The sequence below is a fragment of the Nycticebus coucang genome, chromosome 6, assembly GCF_027406575.1.
Source record: "Nycticebus coucang isolate mNycCou1 chromosome 6, mNycCou1.pri, whole genome shotgun sequence".
NCBI lineage: Eukaryota > Metazoa > Chordata > Mammalia > Primates > Lorisidae > Nycticebus > Nycticebus coucang.
In genome coordinates this window covers 6,311,492-6,334,564 of record NC_069785.1, presented here as the reverse complement: position 1 = coordinate 6,334,564, position 23,073 = coordinate 6,311,492, and the positions used below count along the sequence as shown (strand labels likewise).

Below are 23,073 nucleotides of genomic sequence, written 5' to 3'. Positions count from 1 at the left end.
GGGTGGTTCCCTGTGATGCACGGAACTGAGCTACCACATGGAAGGGGTGGCAGGATGTGACACCTAACGGGGGAGAAAGAGTCTACGTCTTATGAATAGCACTGTCTGTGCCCACTGTTTGGAAAGGAAGTTCGAAGATGGAATTTCGAGAATCCCATCCCCCACTCATTGTCATGAGTAATGCTGGGGGATGGCTGCCAGTACAGGCCACCAAGCCTGCTGAAAGTGCCCTTTTCTCTAATCACCTTGATCCCTGCTCCCCACTTTTCCTCCTGGTTGAGATCTGGGGGCTAGAAAGCTGCTGTGAATACCTGCTCTGGGGTTTCAACCCAAACAGGGCTCCAAGACCGAGACCTCATTTGGGGGAAGCTTCGAAGTAGGGCCTCAAACACGGGCTCCAACTTCCCCTTTCTTGGCAGGGACCTGTCACTGCCAGCCAGGAGGAGCCACTGGTGCCAACTGGCCAAGGGCCTCCTCGATGAGCTGCTCACCTGGGATGAGACTTGAGAGGGGCACAGAGACAGGAAAATGGGCTGACGGTATAAGGGGGACTTGACTATTATACTGGAAGTGACAGCCACCTGCACATCTTAAAGCAGCACTGTTATTCTATTCAACGAAACTCTTAACTCTGAAAATATTGAAGCCTTATTTCTGGCTGAGCACAGGAGACAGTGACATACTCTGCTCCGTTCTGACAAGACATTTTCAGACACCTGCGGACAGACCTAAGATAGTGCCCTTCTCTTTCTCTCCTTCGGGTGAAGTGCAAATGGCGCTTTGCTAATGTTGGCAGCACAGCAGGCGGTGCCGGACACGGAAGGCTCAAAGTTCTGGGTCTGACATGTTCAGACCGCAAAAGCTCAGTTTTTTCACGTGTAAAGTGGGATAATAATAATGTTTCCTTGTAGAGTGTGGTAGACAGGATAAGGGTCCACCCCAAATGCCTACAACTTAATCCCCAGAACTTATGGATATTACCTTACATGGCAAAAGGGACTTTGCAGATACGGTTAAATTAAGGATCTTAGACTCCTGAGATGAAGAGATTATCGTGATTATCCAGGTGGGCCCAAGGAAATCACCAAGGTCCCCATGAAAGGAAGATAGGAAGGCCACAGTCAGAAAGAGACTGGAAGATGCCAGGCTGCTGGCTGTGACGGAGGAAAGGGTCATAAACCAGGAATGTAGGTGGCGTCTAGAAGCTGGACAAGGCAAGACAACAGATTCTCCCCTGAAGAAACAGTCTTGCAGACACTATTAGCCCAATGAGACCCATTTCAGATGCTGACCTCCAGAACTAAATGACACATTTGTGTTGTTTTAAGCTATCAAGTTTGTAGTAATTTGTTGCAGAAGCAGCAGAAAATGAATACATAGGGTAGATCTGGAGTGTTAGAATGTTGCAGCAAGAGAACGGGGTGGGTGTGGCTGGGGGGCTTAAACATTATCCATGGGTGTGGAGGTGGAGTCCTATAACTATGTTGGGATGAACAGAACAAGTAAATCCTTTTTTTTTGGTAGGACCTTCTAGTGAAAGATGGACTGGGTACTTTTTACACGATTCCTCTGCTGGGTTTGGTTTCCTAAGTATACTTGCTGGCTTTTGTGTTGCTGTCCTTTTTCACAGAGTCCTTTGATGAATGAGGAAGAAAGTTCTCAGCAGTTTGACACAAATGAAGTAGGATTTATATTTTACATACAAGTATAGGTATGGATAAAATTATGTAATAGAGTTTTGACTTATTTCATGTTGTGATTTCCCCAAACCTTCTGAGATATACCCAATACCTCAGAGGAATCCCAAGGATTCCAGAAAATATATGGAATTTCATATGTTTTAGAGGGAAATCTTTCTAAAATGTATTATGTTCTTTACGACATTCTTTTTCCCTTTTTAGTTGGTGGCTTTCCTCTTCCAGCTTCATGACTTTTTAAATCAGAACATGGGTCATGCATACTGTCTTTTGATTTTCTTTCTTTTATTTTGGTCTTTTCTCAGTTTTTCTGGTTACTTTTCTTGTTCAGTGCTGCCAGCAGCCTCTACTCCCTTCTGTAACACTCCCTCTCTTCTCTCTCCCGATGTGATGCGTGTAGCCTGTGTGGTCTCAGCTAATGGGCCAGTGAGCCCAGTGGACCTGCACATAAACTGGGTGAGAACTGTGACCAGCAGTTCTGCTCTGAGGCCAGTGTCGGAGCCTTGGCACCTGGACATTGTTTGTGTGTTTATGTGTCTGTACGTGTCTTTCCCTGCCAATCAGAGATGGTTGTTCTCCCTTCCTGGTTTTCAGATGGCCATCTAGACAGTAGCGTGGGTATCTTGTTCTAGAGAGGGGAGGTAGTGAGTTGCCATGATTTTTAGGTGAGCTGAGTAAGTTGCCATGAAGTTTAGGATGGAGTAACAAGTTCTAGAGCAGGTAAAGCCCAGCTCAGTACCTGACATACTTGAGGTGCTCAATTAATGTTTTTGAATTACTACGTTTTCCTTTTTGTGGTCAGCGCAAGGCACACAGTAATTCTGGGTTCAGGCCTCTCCCTTCTCTGGGAAGCCTCCCACGTCCTGACCCCCACGCCCCACCTGTAGATCCTGCTCACTTTCCCTGCAATACGCTGCAACTTAGTTTGCATTGTTATTAGATGTAAAACAATTAGAATGTTTCTTCTATGGCAATGTAAATTAAAAAACTGTTTTAGAAATATTTTTGTTTTTAGAAGAGCCTGCTGGTTAGTCGAAATTTAATTGTAAAAAGTAGAATCAAGATGATATAATAAAATGGAATGGTGCATACATCCCTGGTGTTAAAATCTATCTGGAAAGCTACTTGGAAACATAGAGCTTTGGTCCAGTAATTTCACTTCTAAGAATCTCTCCAAGGAAAAGAATATTTTACGTGGACCTAAAGATTTGTATTAAGGAGTGTTTTTTTAGGCAGAGGTTGCAACCATCCCACTCTCATTCCCCTCAGGGCGACTCTGGCTCTGACAGGGCTGAGGGCAAAGGGACCTCTTCTGAGCCAGTGGTCTCAGTAAGTGATCTGAACCCCAGAAATATTACCTTTGCTCTATCCCATGTTCACTCCAGATTAAAAAATAGTCTCAGTGCATTTAGCTCAGAAGGGGGTAACTAGAGAAAAATAAAGGGAACATTTCCTGTCCTGTTCTCAGCCTCGTCTATTTTGTTTTATAGCTAGATAGTCTGTCTCACATACACAGCCTGGGCCTCAGAACTCTGCGTATCAAGCCTTGTTATAGAATGCTATCAGATACTCTGCAGACGGTTTCAAAGACTGTGACACAGTTATAATGGCTATTAAATAAATTACTTTAAAGATATATACAACCAAGTTTTGGGGCCTTATTTTAAATTTTCATTGAAATGCTGAATTGCTTATTGTTCTATTTCCTAAATCAGGATAATTTAGTTCAGATCTACAACTGGCCTTTTTTGCATGGGTATCTTAGTTACATCTTTTGCTTTTAGGGAACTAACCAAACTTGAATTCATATAATAAAGTGCATTTTTCTTTCCTTCTCTCTCTCTGTTTTTTTTTTTTTTTTTTTTTAGAGCTAGGGTCTTGCTATGTTGTCCATGTTGGTCTTGAACTCTTGAGCTCAAGTGTTTTGGCCTCCTGAGTAGCGGAGACTACAGGCATTTGCCACCCTGCTTGGCTGCTTTTCTTCTCTCTTCATAACACATTCTTTATAACTTCCACTGAATTAAATTATTTCTTTTTATTGTTTCCCTGACCAATTCTCCTATAAACATTCTATCTTCTTGCTGATCCTCTTTTTTCACAGTGTTTATTGTGATTTTTACGTATGTTAACTATGTGCGTGTTTATTTCTCAAGGCCTGGCCCTCTCTCTAGGCTGTAAACTCCAGGAAAGCAAGGGTCATGTCTATTTAACACTCTGTACCCACCGTGGAGCATACAAAGGACACTGGTTACACACTGCTCGATACATAGATAAATTTGCTTTTGAGAAAAAATAATCAGAGCTTAAAATAATGTAGACATTTGATCTTCCCTGCATTAGGTTACCTTTAGGTCAGCATAAGGTTATGTGATAGTTCACACAGTACAAGTGGAAAGCAATTTTAACCTCAAGCTAAGTGCATATTAGATTCCCAAGTCAGACATTCTACCACATATGAAACTGTACCACTCCGTGATACAGAGTCTTATGTTTTGAACTTTGAAAAAAGGTTAACTCCTCCTACAAAGAATATGAAATATTTTTTTAAAGCCAGAATGAACCACCCCACCACCCCTAATACCAGAAAGAAAAAAAAAATCTCCAAAGCAAACCTTTCCAGGAACTGTAGGAAACAAGATTAATAAAGTGTAAATGCAGTGATTATAGCAAAACTCTGATAATAGCATTTTTTTCTCATTGATTTCTAAAAAACAAAAAAGGATATAATTATTTAATTCTATAGGCTTTCTGTATTGTTACAAATTGATACAATCTTTTTTTTTAAGTGAACTATTCACTCTGTTTTCTTATTTCTAAATCTTGTCTCACTGTTTGAATGAATTAGAATGAGGGAGAAACAAATAGAGCAAACCAAAGTTCTGGAGAAAGTATGTGTGTGAACTTTATTTCATCATGAGAAAATCACTTCTGTGCAGGAACAGAGTACTGATGTCTACATGATGAGAGGTTTTCTTTGTATTCATATACATACCTTGTATTTGTACACAATATATAAAATTCATGGAGGAAATTAATTTCTACAGTACAGTTTCTCTGTTGGAAGAGAACTTGTTCCGTCTGTTTCATCTAGAAAATGACCCCCAGTTCTGTGACTGTGGTACCAAGGGTCGCAGTTCCAATCCTGTAATTTATTAAATTAGACACCATAATCTCATGAACATTAAAAGAAACTGAGAAACTACATCCTCCTGCCGGTGACACGAGAGACGGTAAGTGCTCTGCTATGCTAACAACTGAGTTTAGCAGAATAGTATGGTTCCCACGATGTATTATGAAAAGAGATAGTTTTCCCGCAGGTCTGACGACACGGGTAGAACACTGCCGCGCATCTCTGCTGTGCCGCCACGCACGTCACTCTTCAAACCACCTGCACACACGTGGGCATGAGGCCATCCCAGCAGAGGCCTTCTGCATTGCATCTAGGAGAGACTCTCGGAGGACTTTAGCATTTAGCATGGTATTTTGGGAAAAGAGGCAAATTCTCTCACGCTGGTAGGTCAACCCAGAGAGAAGTTGCCAAAATGGTAATTCCGGGGTGAGGGGCTCTAACTACCACATCACTAGGCTCTCCCTGGGACGGGTCACGTGGGCATTTTCCCTTGAACAAGTCCTTCTCTTTGAACATCACCATCCCTAGACTTACAACTGCAGCCAAAGCACTGTTGTCACGGGGCTCGGGCTTCCCACCCTGGCTGGGGGGTTTGAAGTTGTGCTTGATTTTAACCATGTGAACTATGTGCAGGGTGACTGGCATGGGCTGAGGTTTGTGGGAATGGGGAAAAACTCCAACCGCGATGCTTTTTAGCTAACATTTTGAACTTGAGCCAAATCAACATAGTGTTGCAGAGGGAAACGATTGAGAATGCCATCAGGGGGTGACTTCTATGATTAAGATGACACCCCAAGGGCTCAGAATACTTTGGCACTGGCCACAAACACTGCTTTGCACGTTTAATTTTTCAGGGGTTAGGCTTGCTTTTAAAAGAAAATGTTAAAAGCCTCAGGGGTTGTATCTGGCCATCAAATGCAAGCCTCTCTTCTGAGACGAACTGCTTGTGTTTGATGACCAAAATGTTTAAAGTACAGCCAAGAAACAGAAGGTCTCTTCAGATGAACCTGGCATGGTGGCCCCCCGCAGCCTAACCCAGACTACAGGGACGGGCCAAGGTGAGATGGCACGAGAGGGTTTGCTGGTCTCCTCCTGTCTGGCGCCCACAGGAAGTCTCCGTCCTGGCGTCAGTGGCGGGGCTTTGGGTAGGAAATGTAGCTGGCCACGCCGGTGAGGCCAGGAGTGGCAACAGGCCCTCTGAGAACAGCTCTAGCCCCACGCCACTCGAAACATGTTGGGTCATACAAATCCACAGCTGGACAGAGCCCAGGTCCCACCTTCAGGAACGAGCAAGCACCACAGAGAAACTCAGAACCTTCCAGGCAGCACAAGTGGAGAAGGGGGCCTGTCTAAGCCTAGGGGCATTCGTCTCACACACGGGGGCACATTCAGGCCTTCATCTTTCAGCGTCTTCAACTGCAGCTGAGTTACAGCATAGCCGAAGGAAGCGCCGGCCCAGCCGCGGAGCGGCCGCGTGGCGTCCTTGGGCTGCTCACTCCACATCCCACGGGCTCTAAAGCGGGAGAGGAACAGCGGCTCTGTGCCGAGTGCAGAGCAAGTCACGGGAGGACGTCAGCAATGTGGGCAGGTGGGGTTACCTCCAGGCTGCCAGCCTTTTAGATGCCACGCAGTTCTCGCTCTGAGGGATACTGCTGAAGGGCCTTACCCTCGGACGTCTGCAGGACCAGGGTCTTGCTGTATGGGCTGACTCCCGTTTTGTTGAAGGCCTTGACCCGAGCGTTGTAGGTGCTGTTGAAGTGAAGCCCATCCACGGTGCACATCGTCTCCTTCCCCACATACACCTCCTGCGGGGCCAGAAGACAACAGGGTGTCACTGAGGGTGGTCCCTGCAGGAAGCCCTGGGGCCAGTGCCGCTGAGCAGTGGGGAGCTCACGCTTTGGTATCAGTCTGATCTGGATTTGAACCCTGCAAGGTATCAGGCCACTTAATTTACCTTCATTAGCCTCTTCCTAATCTGTAAAATGGGGACAATAACGTCCGCCTGATGAGGCTGGTGTGAGGATGCCATCAGCAGATTGGTCGGCACAGCCCTTGTCCTTAGCATGAGCCCAGAAGCTTAGTGGACAGCAGTTATTAACAGACTAGACCTCAGAAGTTAAAATGGGGTGCTTATAGTTAGGATGATGCTTATTAATACTAACTTGGCATTTATCAATATAGTATGCCTACTACTGAGTGCTATACCCACCAGTGTGGTTTGGAAAAACCATGCTTGAGGCTGAATGTGGTGGCTCACACCTAGCACCCTGGGAGGCTGAAGCAGGTGGCTCGCCTGAGCTCAGGCATCGAGACCAGCCTGGGCTCAAGAGCAAGACCTTGTCTCTACTAAATAGAGAAAAACTAGCTGCGTGTTGTGGCACATGACTGTAGTCCCAGCTACTAGGGGGGCGGAGGCAAGAGGATTTCTCAAGCCCTAGAGCTGGGAGGTTGCTGTGAGCTATGATGCCATGATGCTCTATCCAGGGCGACAGTGAGACTTTGTCTCAAAAAAAAAAAAAAAAGGCTTGAACAAAATGAGGGTGGTCTCCACACTCTATTTATAACTCTGCTGATAACTTCAGGAAATGTCACAGAGACTAAAACCCATAGGACGTAGGTTTTCATTACAGTACGGGGTGAGCGGGGGGGACAGGGCTGGGAGGAAGAATGACATTTCAAAGGCTTAAAATAAATCCTAGCATCACACATCGTCAGCATAGGCCATGCGTTTGCTTCCCTCTCCAGCCGTACACTTTGCAAACTTATTCTTGTGTAATGACCAAAAATAATTTGCATTTAAAGCTCAGCCTTAAAATGGCAACTCTCTGGTGGGTTACTAAGAAGATTAGGGTCTTGGATTGCCCATCAATTCATTACGACTGCAGTGGTAACAAAAAGCAGCATATCATGTCCTCTCATTGAGAACGTCCCATGGTAGGTACACAAGAATAATGCGAGGATCCTGTTAAAATGAAATTTCTGGACTAGCATTGAGATTTTGCATTTTTAACAACTTCTTAGGTAAAGCCAATGCCACATGGTGGGGGGACAAGACTGTGAGTAGTAAGCCAAGGGCCTCCTGTGGGGGCCACACCATGAGTAGTAAGGCAGGGGCCACCTGTGGGGGCCACACTGTGGGTAGTAAGCCAAGGGCCACCTGCACGCAGTGGGGTGTGTAGGGCTGCTGGGCTGGGACCTTTGTGGAGTGGTCCTGTGTTCTCAACATGGCCTGAATAAGAGGAGCCCAGACGAGAGAGCCATGGGGTGATTAGAAGGACCCTTCTTTATTGTTATCAGGGCGCAAGAGGGGATGGTGGTGCCCGATGGGGCCAAGATTTTAAGTCTGATATCTAAGCAAGGATATACAACTAGGGTATAGAAGAGACAGAGCTATGGTTTGAAAGAAAATTATGGGTTAGTTTTGATTCATGCTGAGTTGAAAGCAGCTTCAGGAGGTAGAAATGGGAATGTCTGGGCCCAGGTGGAAATCCAGGCCTGGACCTGGGAGGGAAGTCTGGGTGAGGGATGGACTGGGGGAGTCAGCACCCACGGAGGGGTGGAGGCGGGAACTGGGGGAGTCAGCACCCACGGAGGGGTGGAGGCGGGAACTGGGGGAGTCAGCACCCACGGACGGGTGGAGGCAGGACAAACAGGAGACCTGGGAGAAGGGGCTGTGACCAAATTGGTACCTGCCCGGTAGGAGCAGGAAGATGTCGGGGAACCCTGAGAATTAGTTCCCCAGGAGAAAAAAATAAAAAAGGGAAAAGAAGGGTACTAAAACAAGAACTGAAAAGGCAGAGTCAGAGGCGAGAAAGTGGTGAGCAGACAGGAGTCTCTGCCCACATCCACACATCCTCTGCGAAAGAGACCCTTATCTTGGAGAGGAGGACAATGGGTTGTGTGGTGCCAGTGAATTGTCACACACGTGAATGAGGCTTCTGCACCAAAAGAGGGACCTTTGTCCCTGAGAACTAGAGAAGATGTGGTCCTCATTCTCAAGTGTTTAAACTGGTGAAAAATCAAAAACACATTAGAGAAAAGACCTTGACAGGCTTTGCTCTTAAAAGCTGGTGGCTCAGGTCTGGCCACTGATGGCCAAAAGGCAGCCTGGTCCTCTGGGGCCTGGGGCTCTTTGGGGACCTGGGCCCATCTTCATTGGTACAGGGACTGGGCTCAGTACCCAGAAGGTTCCAGGCATCAGATCTCCCAGGCCAACCTGGGGTGAGGGGAGGGGCTGGATGAGAAGGGGCTGCACACGTCTCCCCTCTTTTATAGCCATACCCGAATCATTGCAGGCTCCATGGCCAATGTCTTAGCAAAAGGCAAGCCTGGCCTACCTACAGAGTGGGCCGTGAACTTCTCCGTGTTGTTAGGGCTCCCTTGCTTTCAGGAGGTAAAGATCTGCTGGGATCAGTTCTCTCTGCTAAAAATCCCAGAAGAGAAGCCTAAAGCAGGGGAAATGTTTGCTATAAAAGGTTCTTAGAACAGGGAAGCTGTCACAGAGAGCACGTGGATTAAAGGAACTGTAGTCAAAGTCATTAGAAACTGGGAATTGCAGAAGTAAATCTCAGACAACGGTTAATTATGTTACTAGCAATAAATGATAATGGTAATGATAGTGACAGCCAGGAATGTGGCTTCCCGTGTTCTGAGCAGCATGCTAGGGATTGTACACAGATCATCTAATGGACCCTTGGCAGCAAGGCGTGACACACATTCTTGCTGTCATCACCCTCTTTTACAAACGAGGACCTGGAGGCTCAAAGAGGCAACACACAGGCACAGTCACATGGCTCCGTGGAGAAGACCAGATCTGAGCACAGCCCTCCTGCCTCCAGAACTCACACTAGTATATGTCTTGTCCCTTAGAAAGGGGAGGGCAGTTGTGGAGACCTGTCCCTTAGAAAGAAGAGGGCAGTCTCTATCCATCTGTGATGGTACAGGGAGAAAGGGCTTTGCGGAAGGGCAGGCAGGCCTGTCAGGATGGCCTGTCCCCAGGAGAGATGGGGAACCAGGCCTGAGTCTCCTGCGCAGCCCTCAGGGGAAGCATCTGCATTCAGGTTCACATGCAGTGGGTTCTCTGCTTACCCGGAACTGACCACCGTTGCCATCGTCCAGTTCTAGGATGTACCCTTCGGCGGGTACAGCGGACAGAGGTGGCTGTTTCCAGGACAGAGTGGCGCTGTTGTTGTGGGTGCAACACTCCTCCAGCTGCAGGATGGGGGTCGCGGGGACTGGAGAGGAAGCTAAACAGAAATTAGCATAACCCTAACTTCTGTCTGCTCACAAATACTTCAGCGTCTTGGCAGGACATACATGGCCCTGATAAACACGTGCTCAGAAGCAGCCCCTCTGGGGTGAACAGTCCCAGGGCCTCCAGACTTTTCCAAGCTCGAAGTGGCTCTTCCCACCTTAATCACAGCTGTGGAGGGGAGACAGGTGCATTCTCACAACTGCTCTGCTGTCACCTCCCTCAGGACACCCCATCCCTAAAAGACAGATGTTACATGCGGGCTGAGTTTCCCGTCCAGCCCACTAAGGCCTGTTTGACTGTGGCTGAAGTTGTGCTGATAGTTTTATCATAAAATTTATTCTGAGATTAAAAACTTGGCTTAAAAACTAGAGAAGGTTTATTCTGAGAAATATCTCTGAAAGCACTATATACTAATATCTTGTAACTTTTTAAAAACCACTGATTCTGTTCCAGATCTTAGACATGTGAGTAGTGAAAGCAGTGAATTTTTGAAAATTTAGTAACAAGTGACACAAACAGTGTTCTCTTTGTTCCGAGGAAGGTGACATCATTCTCTCCAGGCGGCCATACTTTGAAAGCAGAGTGGGACAAGTGCCCTCTTCCTGACCCCAGTGGCCGTGAGCCTGGGAGTGGTGACAGGAGCGGACTGGCATGAGAAGGACGCTCAAGGTGTCCTCACGGCCTTATGAGCTTCTGTCATGGTGTCGGCCGTCCCAATACCCCATCCCCACCTTTTGGCTGGGATTTTCTGTGTTCCTTATAATTGCAGATTCCCTGGGCCTTCAGGTACTCAGGCGTGGAACGGTTCCAGCTTCTATCATACCAGTTCAATGTATGTAACTGGGAACTGCTGAAAAGTTGCTAGCACCAAAACATCAGTTTATTATTATTTTCACACTTTAACAGCAGCAGAGAACAGCTTGGACCACAGCCGGGACATTTAGAGGAACACCCGTGTGCTGAACTGTGGAAGCTGGGCTCTGTGTCCCGCACACTCGGTTCCATTTGGGAGACGTTTAATTTAATAGCAGATTAAGAAACGGAGTCTACAGTGGATAACCTAGAAAACGAAAGCAGTGGCTGTAACGTACGAGTTGGGAGGGCATGTGAAGCCAGTCAGTTCTCTCCTACTAAGACAAGACAGTGAGACATTGCCGTGGGATGTGTCTGAGCTCGGAAATCGGACAGGATTGGATCAAAACTCCAGACTGGAGTTAACTGGAGGTGATCAGGTTAGGAAGGGAAAGCATGTTTTACGCTTCACTGGTGCAGAGTTTGGATGGAATCTCGAACATCTCTACTTGGAGGAAGGGAGATAAATCCTTTGGCTTGATCAACAAGTAAACTACAGGCCTGTACAGACAGAGGAGGCGACAGCAGACATCGCTGTCCTCCTACCTGCACCGTGAGGTGGGAGGTTAACCTACAGTCATTTTAAATATCAGCAATTTACTTTGTTGTTTAAAATTTGTTTCCTTGATGAAAATAATATATTTTTAATGTTTACCATGGAAGTAAAATATGGCAAGAGTAGGCAGACCATTCTTCAGAGGGCTCTAGCGAACTGAATGATCCATCTGTTTTAACTGTCCTTATTAGTTAGAGCCTCCCATAAAACAATTCCTTGGACTCTCTTATTACATAGCTCCATAGCAGTCTTTTTTCTTCCTGTTTGCTCATGGTTCAGGCAAGTCTACATTTCATCAATTATAAAATCAAAGAATAAGATCACAGGATGGTTTCGACTTAAATCATACAAACGCTCACAACGTCTTGGATAAGAAAATCAAATTTCCCTATGTAGACACAGGTATTATTAAAAGATTGAATGAAAACTATGATGTCATGTGTAATTAAAACATCAGAACTTCATTTATGAGTCTTCAGTGGATATACTTTAAAAGACCAAAAAGATAAGTCTAACTTCTCAGTAATCTTCAGGTCTTAATATTGTCCCAGATTTAAACAAATAAGCAAATGAACAAAAAAGCAAGGGGTGGGATACACAGAGAAAGAGAACTAACCTGGAGATATCTTCATATGTCTAAATCTATCCCTCAGTGTGCTGAGAATTATTTTTTTTCTTTTACCTCGTTTATCCTAAAATGTCGCATATAAAAAGTAAATGTGTTAGGTGCAGTGGCTCATGCCTCTAATCCAGCACTCTGGGAGGCCAAGGCAGGAGGATCACTTGAGCTCAGGAGTTTGAGACCAGCCTGAGCAAGAGCAAGACCCCCATCTCTACTGAAAATAGAAAAATTAACTGGGCCCAGGCACAGTGGTGGACGGCTATAGTCCAAGCTGCATGGCAGGCTGAGGCAGGAGGATCACTTCAGCCCAGGATTTTGAGCCTGTAGTAAGCTAGGATGATGTCACTCCACTCTAGCCAGAGGTGACAGAGTGAGACTCTGTCTCAAAAAAAGGGTAAATGTGACAAAATTACAGCCTCAAGAGCAGAGACTTAGGCTGATATTTTAGAAAAATAGATTTTGTAGTGGGTATTATGTTATCCTACTTTACTTTATTGGGTACAGAATAAATGGTCTGCTAAAAATCCAAAGTGCTTTCTGACTAATCTATTTTGTATGATTTGGGAATGGATAGCCTCACAGTATGATTTGGGAATGGATAGCCTCACAGTTCCTAGCCTCACAGTTCCTCCATCTAAGAAAGAACATTTTATCTTACTGAAACTCCTGTCATCAGGGCTGCCACAGCTCTCGTGATCTTTCATGATCTAAAGAAAAGCTTCAGATTTTTCTTTAAGAACTAGTTTCTCCTGACTTGATCAGAATTCTAGCACAGGGTCTTCTTTCAGACTGTCAAATCAAGCTTTAGGCTGAAAATTCTCCTCCTGGATGAGAGCAGGCAGCTGTTACTATTGACTACCTTGAAAAAGTCTGTCAGGGACAAGGTACAAAACTAAATTTTGTTTAACAGTGGCTTCTTACACCAACACTTCCAAATGTCTTCCTCTTGTAAGGCCTCTCTAGTCCCAATTCTATTCCACATTTTCCTTACTTAATTATTTTCTCTTTTTGGATGGTGAATAGCCACAACCATCCTGAATTCCTCTGTGTGAGCACACAGGAATGTGGGGAGGACAGTCTGGACTAGGAGCCTGGTTCGCAGCCTGTGCAGGGAGTACATGTTAGGAGGCTGGACTGGGAGCCGGGCTTGCGGCCTGCACAGGCAGCACATGTCAGGAGGCTGGACTGGGAGCCGGGCTTGCGGCCTGCACAGGGAGCACATGTCAGGAGGCTGGACTGGGAGCCGGGCTTGCGGCCTGCATAGGGAGCACATGTCAGGAGGCTGGACTGGGAGCCGGGCTTGCGGCCTGCACAGGGAGCATATGTCAGGAGGCTGGACTGGGAGCCGGGCTTGCGGCCTGCACATGGAGCACACGTCAGGAGGCTGGACTGGGAACTGGGCTCCCGGCCTGCGCATGGAGCACACGTCAGGATGGTGCTCCATGTGCTGGAGGACTGTCTCTGACTTCAGTGCAGCTATAAGCCATCTCTGGAAAGTTGTTGCTGGTGCAGTTATGAATAAATGTAATGATTTAAGGACGTACCTTTCAGGCTCCCCAGCTATCAAGCATGAACAGAGATGAGCAAGCGTGAATGTTCATCCCATCCCCGCCAATCTTCCGGCAGCTTCCCCCCTATAATTTATAGGGGCGTTTGCTTAGATCCCACGGTCCTTGCCCTATGACCTTGGCATACAGAACATGAGGGATTAAAGATAAGAGTGAATGGATTAACATACTGTGGTACATATGTACCATGGAGACTGTACATCTTTTGTATTAACCTGGATGGAGCTGAAGAACATTTTCCTTAGTAAAGTAGCACAAGAATGGAAAAGTAAGTATCCGATGTACTCAATACTAATATGAAACCAGTAGATGAACAACTACATGCCCACACGAGAGAGAAAAACATAATTAAATTCAAGTGGGGAGGGAGGGGGAAGAGGGGGTAAGAGGAGAAGGGAAGAAGATTGTTAAGCTCTCCCCAATGTAGGGGTAGGCGGGACACCTCCTGGGTGAAGGGCTCCTCTACAACTTGGACTCTACCTAGCAAACATAAATAATGTAGCCTAATCGTATGTACCCTCATATTAACCTGAAAAAAAAGTAGAAAAAAAAAAAAGAAAGGAAACTGGATGCTGAAGCAAGTGACCATCTTAAAAAAAAAAAAAGGGAACTGCATCCCAGGGTGGTAAGTAGAGGCACTTACTATGGACTGGGATGAACAGCCGATGGTCTATGCAGTGAAACGGCCTGGCAGGATGTTGGGCACTGTCTTGTCCGGGTTCAGAATAAACACACTGGCATTTCATTTCAGCACTAGGACTTAGGAATCTCGGGATACTTTGCGTACTCAAACAATCCTAGGTTAGTATTTTGGGGGAGGAGGTAGGTATCTGAAACCTATTCTTACCCAGTCAGTGGAACTCTTGGCAGACTAAGAAAAGGTTCTTAAAATTTCCTTCCGATGATCTGGGAAAGGATTGTGGATACCAACTTATAATTAAGAAAAAAGAAGTTTTTATTACTCTCTGATAAAAATAGAGGGCAAAGCATAATATGTTGTTTTCTATAAAAGTTTAAAAGCCCCGTGGTCTGGAAAGAGTGAGGTGATTTTCTAATTAAAACACAAAAGGAAAACATGTTATTACAATTTGGGGATATGTCAACGAAGAAGTCAGTGTCTGGATACATCTCAGTCATTCGGGAACAACGTGGAATCAGAAAACCAGAAGAATAAAATCCTCAGCTGGTCAGAGAGAACTGCAGGTGGGGAACACTTGCCGGACAGTCGCTGGCTACCTGGAAAGTGTGCAAACCAGCGGCAGCTCTGCCTTCTTTGATACCGACAACAAAGGCATCTACAGTGAGATTTCCTAACCAGAGAGAGGCTTGCTGAAGTTCTGAGTCAAGAGATAGTTTAGTTATTCTGAGTCATAATTTTAAATGTACACTGTGACTTTGATTATTAAATCATAGCTGTGTACATTAATGTGATCATGGGGCACCATACACTGGTTTTATAAACAGTTTGACACATTTTCATCACACTGGTTAACATAGCCTTCCTGGCATTTTCTTAGTCATTGCGTTAAGACATTTATATTCTACATTTACTAAGTTTCACACGTGCCCTTGTAAGATGCACCGCAGGTGTAATCCCACCAATCACCCTCCCTCTGCCCATCCTCTTCCCTTCCCTCCCCTCTCTCTCCCCCTTCCCCATATTCTTAGGTTATAACTGGGTTATAGCTTTCATTTATGAAAGCCATAAATTAGTTTCATAGTAGGGCTGAGTAAATTGAATACTTTTTCTTCCATTCTTGAGATACTTTACGAAGAAGAATATGTTCCAGCTCCATCCATGTAAACATGAAAGAGGTAAAGTCTCCATCTTTCTTTAAGGCTGCATAATATTCCATGGTATACATACACCACAATTTATTAATCCATTCGTGGATTGATGGGCATTTGGGCTTTTTCCATGACTTAGCAATTATGAATTGGGCTGCAATAAACATTCTGGTACAAGTATCTTTGTTATAATGTACCAAAGATTTTTGGTCTTCTGGGTATATACCTGGTAGAAAAATTATAGGATTGAACGGCAGATTATTTAGATCTCTAAGTGTTCTCCAAACATCTTTCCAAAAGGAATGTATTAATTTGCATTCCCACCAGCAGTGTAGAAGTGAATTATCATAACCTCTGGGATACGGCAAAGGCAGTCCTAAGAGGGAAATTTATAGCACTGCAAGCCTTCCTCAAGAGAACGGAAAGAGAGGAAGTTAACAACTTAACGGGACATCTCAAGCAGCTGGAAAAGGAAGAACATTCCAACCCCAAATCCAGTAGAAGAAAAGAAATAACCAAAATTAGAGCAGAATTAAATGAAATTGAAAACAAAAGGATTACACAACAGATCAATAAATCAAAAAGTTGGTTTTTTGAAAAGGTCAATAAAATAGGTAAACCTTTGGCTAATCTAATCAGAAAAAAACCCCGTAAAATCTCTAATTTCATCAATCAGAAACGACGAAGATGAAATAACAGACTCCTCAGAAATTCAAAAAATCCTTAATGAATATTACAAGAAACTTTATTCTCAGAAATATGAAAATCTGAAGGAAACAGACCAATACTTGGAAGCACGTCACCTTCCAAGACTTAGCCAGAATCAAGTGGAAATGTTGAACAGGCCAATATCAAGTTCTGAAATAGCATCAACCATAAGAAATCTCCCGAAAAAGAAAAGCCCGGGACCAGACGGCTTCACGTCAGAATTCTACCAAACCTTTAAAGAGGAACTAGTACCTATATTACTCAATCTGTTCCAAAATGTAGAAAAAGAAGGAAGACTACCCAACACGTTCTATGAAGCAAACATCACCCTGATCCCCAAACCAGAAAAAGACCCAACAAGCAAAGAAAATTATAGACCAATATCACTAACGAATATAGATGCAAAAATATTCAACAAGATTCTAACAAACTGAATCCAGCAACACATCAAACAAATTCGAAAGTATTTTAAATCCATTTGGCACAATTAGAAAACACACACTGAATTCCATGTACTGTTAGTTTCACAATGGTGCAGCTCGATACCACTCCAAATGCTGCTTTATTTTGGCCATTTGTATGTGGCTCTGAAGGGGCAGCTTCTTGGGATGCTGGGACTGACAAGTTGTGACAGTGCAGTTTATTAAACTAAGAAGATATTAAAAAAATGAAAAGACTCACTCTCGCCCAGTAACAGCTGTGGCTATGTTATCAGATTTTATGGGAGCCAAAAGCAGTCTTCACTACAGCCAATCAAGTTCTAGTACACCATGACCTCTGCCTTTCTCTTTCCATCGCAAGCATTTGACAGACAAAAATTATTCAGATTCTAAAAAGGACTGGACTCTCACTGAATTAATTAAACTCAAAGAGCACAAAGCAAAGCATACAAATGAAGTAGTCAGAGTGATAATCACCAGAAGTAGATTAAGTGTTAAAAAGAAAAGGAAAATGGAATACTAGCGTCCAGCGTCCTACTTGCTTTGTAAATGATCGTTCTGGTGTTTGATTCTGGGCGAGTGTCTGCTGTGCGAGCACTCTGCGTTCAGGCCTTCTCTGCTGTGTGCGCAGGCGTGCATGGACCACACAGCCTGCCCACTGTTACTTTTGTCTGCAGTTGTAAGTGGCCAAGTGACAGTGCTTTAGAAATGTGGGCTGTGATGCAGAGCGCGTGCACCTGTGGTCCCCACACCCGAGGAAGGGCCTCTTCACTTGAACACAATCTCCACCATCCCGACAACTGGCCTGGAAGCCACAGTGGGCAGATGGACGCAGGGAGTGAAGGGGCAGGGAGTGAGGAAGGGGGGGGTGTTGACGGCCCAATTAAAGCATGCCCAGGCCCTGAGGCTTGTACCCTCTAACTGCCCTCTCCTGCTCCCTCACCAGGCTAATTGGGTTGGTGCATTTCCCCCCCTTTCACCAAGGCTTTTATATTACTCTTTTGTGACTTATTCTTTCCTCCAAGCTACTTGTGACATACCTTTCGGTGATTTTATCTCTTTGAAAGAATTGGGGACAGAGAGACGCTGATCCAGGGGAATGTAAATGAATCTGGGGCTCTCTCTTTTATCAGGATGGCTTTATTTTAGAGGCTCCATGTTGCTATTCAAGAAAAATTTCTAAACAGCAAGAAAAAATGGCTGCAACAAAAGTTACATTTATTAAGCTTAAGAGAGGAATTAGTTATTCCTTGAAGAAGCTGCTTAGGATGGTGCTAGCTTTACAGAATAAACTGGAAGTTGGAGGAGTGGATTCTGCAGCTGTACTCCCCAGGGCTGAAGCCTGGTCCTGCTACTCACCAGCTGTGTGAACTCGGGCAAGTAACCCAGCCTTCCTGGGCCCCAGTTTCTTCAGCTAACTACGAGGGCTGTGCGAATAAAATGAGTCGGTATATGGAAAATACTTAGGGGGATGTCTGGTTTGGTTAGTTAAATGCTAATTATGCTCAATAAATGCAAATGCTTGTATTACTGTAACAAAGCATATTTATTTATAATATATATTGCTTCAAAGTTTGATTGAGGCATCTTCCCAAAGCAAAACATATTAAACAACAAAAAAAGAGAAAATGGAAAATGAAAGAGCAAAACTCCATCGACAAGGGTGAGAGAAGTTTACATTCTGAGCCCAGGAAAGACTTTATCCCCACCACGTGAGTCTTAGGGACATGGCCCTAAAACCTGCTTGCTTACATGATCTTCTTTGTCCAATAAAAGGAAAAAGATAGACTTTTCTTAAGAGACAAAATGTTTAAAGCACTGAACGCTAAGAGACATTTAGTATGTGGATAAGTATATTGGGAATTGCAAAGAGCAAATCAGTAAGATCAGAAAATGACAAAATTACAGAGATGGAGAACAGATCAGTGGTTTCCAGGGATTTGGGGTTGTGGCGGGGAGGGCTGTGACTATCCAGGGACATCTTTGTGTTGAAGGAATGGTTCTGTGTCCCAGTCATAGTGGTGCTCATGTGGCTCTGTACAAGTGACACAATGGCACAGAAGCACACACAACGGTACCAATGGGGGTTGGACGCTACGTCATAACTGGGCAAGACTTAACTGCCAAGGGGATATGGGGAGGAGCAGCCAGACCCCTCCTGACTATTTTTTCAACCTGCTATGAATCTGTATTTCAAGACAAAAAGTTAAAAGAAATATTCTTCAAAGGAATATGAGTTACACTGTCATATAACTTTAATCGTGTGGGTAGCCTGAGAGGTTATTTTCCTTTGAAAGAGTTATTTTGCTTAAAATGCTTCAGGGATTTGTATTTCCCTTTAGCCCCTCAAAAGTCTAAAAGGGACCTGGCTATATCCCATAATCAAATAAGCCACATTTAAAGTTCATTTCAGATTTTCATTTTCCTTCCAGGCTCTTGTTTTCTTGCTGGCATTGGCCGTCTAGCTGTGACGCTCTCAGATTCCTGCGGGTCCCCCGAGACCACTGCCCATCCCCACATGGAGGCAGTTGTTTCAATTTTGGACTCCCATGAGTTATGCCAGTATTTCTGGCTACTTTTTTTTTTTTTCTTTTTAGAGACAGACTTTTACTTTATCACCCTCGGTAGAGTGCTGTGGCATCACAGCTCACGGCAACCTCCAGCTCCTGGGCTTAGGCGATTCTCTTGCCTCACCTCCCAAGCAGCTGGGACTACAGGCGCCCGCCACAACGCCCGGCTATTTTTTGGTTGCAGTTTGGCCGGGGCCAGGTTTGAACCCACCACCCTTGGTATATGGGGCCAGCGCCCTCCCCACTGAGCCACGGGCACCGCCCTATTTCTGGCTCCTTTTATATCAAGATCCTATTTATTTGCAGTGACCCTTTCTCTTCCTACCTCTTTTATGCCAGTTATTCTCTGGTGCTGAGCTCTGAGTCTTAGGGAGGCGAGCACTGAGTTTATCTGAATTTATCTGAGTTGAGGAAAGGAGACGTTTGATTATATGGTAAGATAGAAACCATTTCAGGTTTTCCTAACATTAGCCAGACAGGCACTGATCCTGCTTCGAGTATCAGCAGCACCCGGGGGCGGGGGGGATGCTGCTCTCTGATTTGGGGATGCGGGGACATGAGCACGTACCTTTCATCTGCACGAAGTCGAGCTGGTGGATGGATTGCAGCAGCGGGCTGTTGTCCAGGCTCAAGTCAAAGTCTGTGGTCATCCGGGGCGTGAGTGTGCCCTTCCCCCACTGGTCCTCAGTCAGGTGCACTCTCCGTATGAGGGCGTCAGAAATCTAATCACACCAAAGACCACAGTCTGAGACACTGTGCCTCAGCTCTGGGGTGCTGTCCCCAAACCACTCTGGGATGCACACAGTGCCGTTGGTGAGGAGGACCCTGCTGTGACTAGAGTGACTCAGGAGTTGGAACAACACAGTTGAGGGAGGCACTGTAATAATTAGCAGGTATTAACTGATCTAATAGATAGATCCGGATATATGGTCATATGATTAGGCATTTATGACCGACCGCTAAGAGCCAGCAACTTTAAAGAGTGATGCATTGGAGTTTAGTTAAGTCCTATTAGAACCAACTAATTTGAGCTGTGGATATGCTATCAAGACTCGGAAATGAGTTTTATAAAATAGGTTAGAGGCTGCAGGTGAAATTTCTTACATTTAAGCACATGATATTCGAGTGAATATAGCTGTATGTCTTGGGAGAGAGAGTGCTCTTTCACTTCTACTCTTTCTTGTTTTTTCCCCTTGAGACAAGGTCTCACTCTGTTGCCTGGGCTAGAGTGCAGTGTTCAAGAGATTTTCCAGCCTCAGATTTCTAAGCAGTGGGAACTACAGACATAGACTACTACACCTGGCTGATTTTCCTATTTTTTTTTTGTAGAGATGGGGTCTTTCTTAGTTGCTCAGGCTGGTCTCTAACTCCTGTCCTCAAGTAATTCCCCTGCATTGGCCTCCTCAAGTACAGGGATTACATGTGTGAGGCACTCTGCCCAGCCTCCTTTCTTGTACGTTCAATCTCCCTCTGCTAGTCTTGGCCAATAACAAAAGCTGCCTTATCACTGGGATCAAAACTTAAGCCAAACCCAGCTTACATCATGGTATCTGCTCATTGAAATAACAGAAGAATGTAAAAAACCCCAAACTTCACTGTATTTGATAAATCACTGACTTCCTGGCCAGTAGAAGGTGTCAGGAAGGTAAAAGCTTGGCAAACTTAGACATTTGCAGCCAACAAAACTCTCAACGAGATATTAACAGAGACAGTCCTTAGGCAAGGCGATCACTGCACTTTGGGAGAAGGCACAGGGAACTATGTTTTCATGATTGAACACAAGAACAAAAGCAAATCCAACAAAGCCCCACGCCCTTCTCAGTCTTGCAGTGCGTGGTGGCAGAGACCTCTGAGAGTCCTCAGAGTTTAATGAGCAGGCGCCCTGGCACACTGTGGGGTGGGGGAGCTTCTGTCACTGGGGGGGCCCATGCCCAGCCCAAGTGGCCTGGGCTCACCCCCCTGGGACGTTCAGAATCTGAAGCAGAAACTGGTTAACACCTACCTGCAAAAAGCCACTAGGGTCATTTTCCTTAATCACCTCGAGGCAATACTCCATGAGGCCCGTGGTCTGGCGCAGCTTCACTGTGCAGTGAGAGATCTGGTCCCGAACCACCTGGGATTGAGGAGAGAACTGAACGGTCCAAAATGGCAGAGGGGAGATAAGAAGGACCTGGGACTTTGGAAAGTGTCTGCAAACCAGAACCCAAGAGTGTCATGGAATGGAACCACATTTACGAGAATATTCTGTGGCAATGTCTGCAGTGGACGATGGCTCTGGAGGCAGATCAGAAGAGGCTCTTAATGGAAATTAGTAATAACAGGACCCACGAGGAAGGGACAGATGTTGCAACCCTGTGGACCTGGTGACCTTGTTGCATCAAGGTGCACCTTGCAGAGGTCTGCCTTAGCCCCTCTTTCCCAGGAAGCTGCTTGTGGGGAGTCTGTGAAGGAGCCAAAGCCCCCCCATGCGTGGCCACTGCTCTGCTTTGTGACACTGCCACCTACTTCCCCCACCTCTGCCTGTTTCTTCTAAAGGGTGACCGTCACCATCTGGACCCAGTTCCTGTCCCTTCCTGCCCCTCCCCATGGCCCCAAGGGCATCCATTCTGCTTCTCTTTCCTTTGTGGGGGTCAATGGGGAGCTGGAGGGCCAAGGGGGAGCCTGGGAGAGACCAAGAGAGAAGGACGAGTCAGCTGGAGAAAGAAGATGATGTAGAACTAAGTGTCATAAACGGAATAATAGACGCTGGAGACTAGAAAGGGTGGCAGGAGTGAGAGATGGACAAGTACTTTAAGTGGTATAGTGGACACTCTCCAGATGATGGTCACAGCTTACAGCTATGCACTGTATCAGTGTAACCCCTAAATTTACAAAAATGAAATAGGGATTAAAAAACTATAACCTGGAGTGAGAGCAAGATGGTGGCTGAGTAACAGCTTCCCTGCACCTGGGCACTGTTGAGACTGGGGAGATAAGACTCCAGGCATCTCTGCCTGTGGTATCTGCCTATAATCATCCCTTTGAGGATACAGGGAGTCAGCGAGAGACTTCTGGACTCCAAAGGAGGACAAAAACAGTGGAAAACTGGCAAGTGGTTGCGTGTGTTCGATCCATCTAATCCCGCTGGCAGCTGTAAGTACAGCAGCAGCAAGGCTGCAAACCGGAAAGGCCTTACCTGTGAACTGTTTTGGTGTTTTTGGACTTGGAACTCAGATGAACTGCCTTGGGGAGAGCTTGAGCAGGAGTGCGGAGAACTTTGGGCGTTGTCTAGGGCCCCAGACTGAGCCGCTGAGTTAGACGGAGCTAATAGTGATCGGCTGTGGGCCGCAGGGAGCCATTCTGAGAGAACTGCCCCGGCAAGCTCTGCCCTCCGGGTCACAGAGCAAGGATTGGGCAGGAGCTAGTAACCTAGTGACTGAGCAGCCTAAAGGCGACTGAGCCGCCTTACAGCCTTCACCCTCAGGGGCAGAGTGAGACCAGTTTTGGCACACTGGGTAAGTGGATAGCCACTTCAGCAGTGATCCCAGCAACAAGCACTTTCCTGGGAAAGCTTCTGCTTAGCCAAGTCTAAAAGTTTAAAGTGCCTTTTAAGAGGGCTGAAGAGAGATTTACAGTCTCCACCCTGTGGGGTTTGAGAAATCAGTGGAGGCCTCTAGTCATATCAGCATTGTGATTAACATGTCATACCCCAGAAGACCACCTGTTGCCCAGACAGTATTCAACAAGATATATATACTGCTTTGTTTTTGGTTATTTTTTGTTTGTTTGTTGTTTATTTTGTTGTTTTATTTTTTAATTTCAACCTTTTCCATACAGATTTTTCTTTTCTTTTCCCCCCTTCTTTTCTTTCTCCATTTTTCTAGTTTAAATACAATTTCCCATTGCTGC

General features: G+C 45.5%; 1 protein-coding gene across 6 annotated transcripts in view; it reads right to left on the bottom strand.

The window, feature by feature from the left end:
- Nucleotides 1–23,073, bottom strand: part of TRIM9 (tripartite motif containing 9) — a 133,302-nt gene that overhangs the window by 16,528 nt on the left and 93,701 nt on the right. For 4 of the 6 annotated variants that reach the window (XM_053594604.1, XM_053594605.1, XM_053594606.1 and 1 more), the window contains exons 4-7: nt 21,188–21,298; nt 19,754–19,907; nt 9,916–10,073; nt 6,494–6,632 (exon numbers count right to left, since the gene is read on the bottom strand). In XM_053594604.1, coding sequence (XP_053450579.1) covers nt 6,494–6,632; nt 9,916–10,073; nt 19,754–19,907; nt 21,188–21,298 — 562 coding nt within the window. The remainder of the gene's footprint in view (nt 1–6,493; nt 6,633–9,915; nt 10,074–19,753; nt 19,908–21,187; nt 21,299–23,073) is intronic. The other 2 variants (XM_053594603.1, XM_053594607.1) reach the window with 1 other exon arrangement.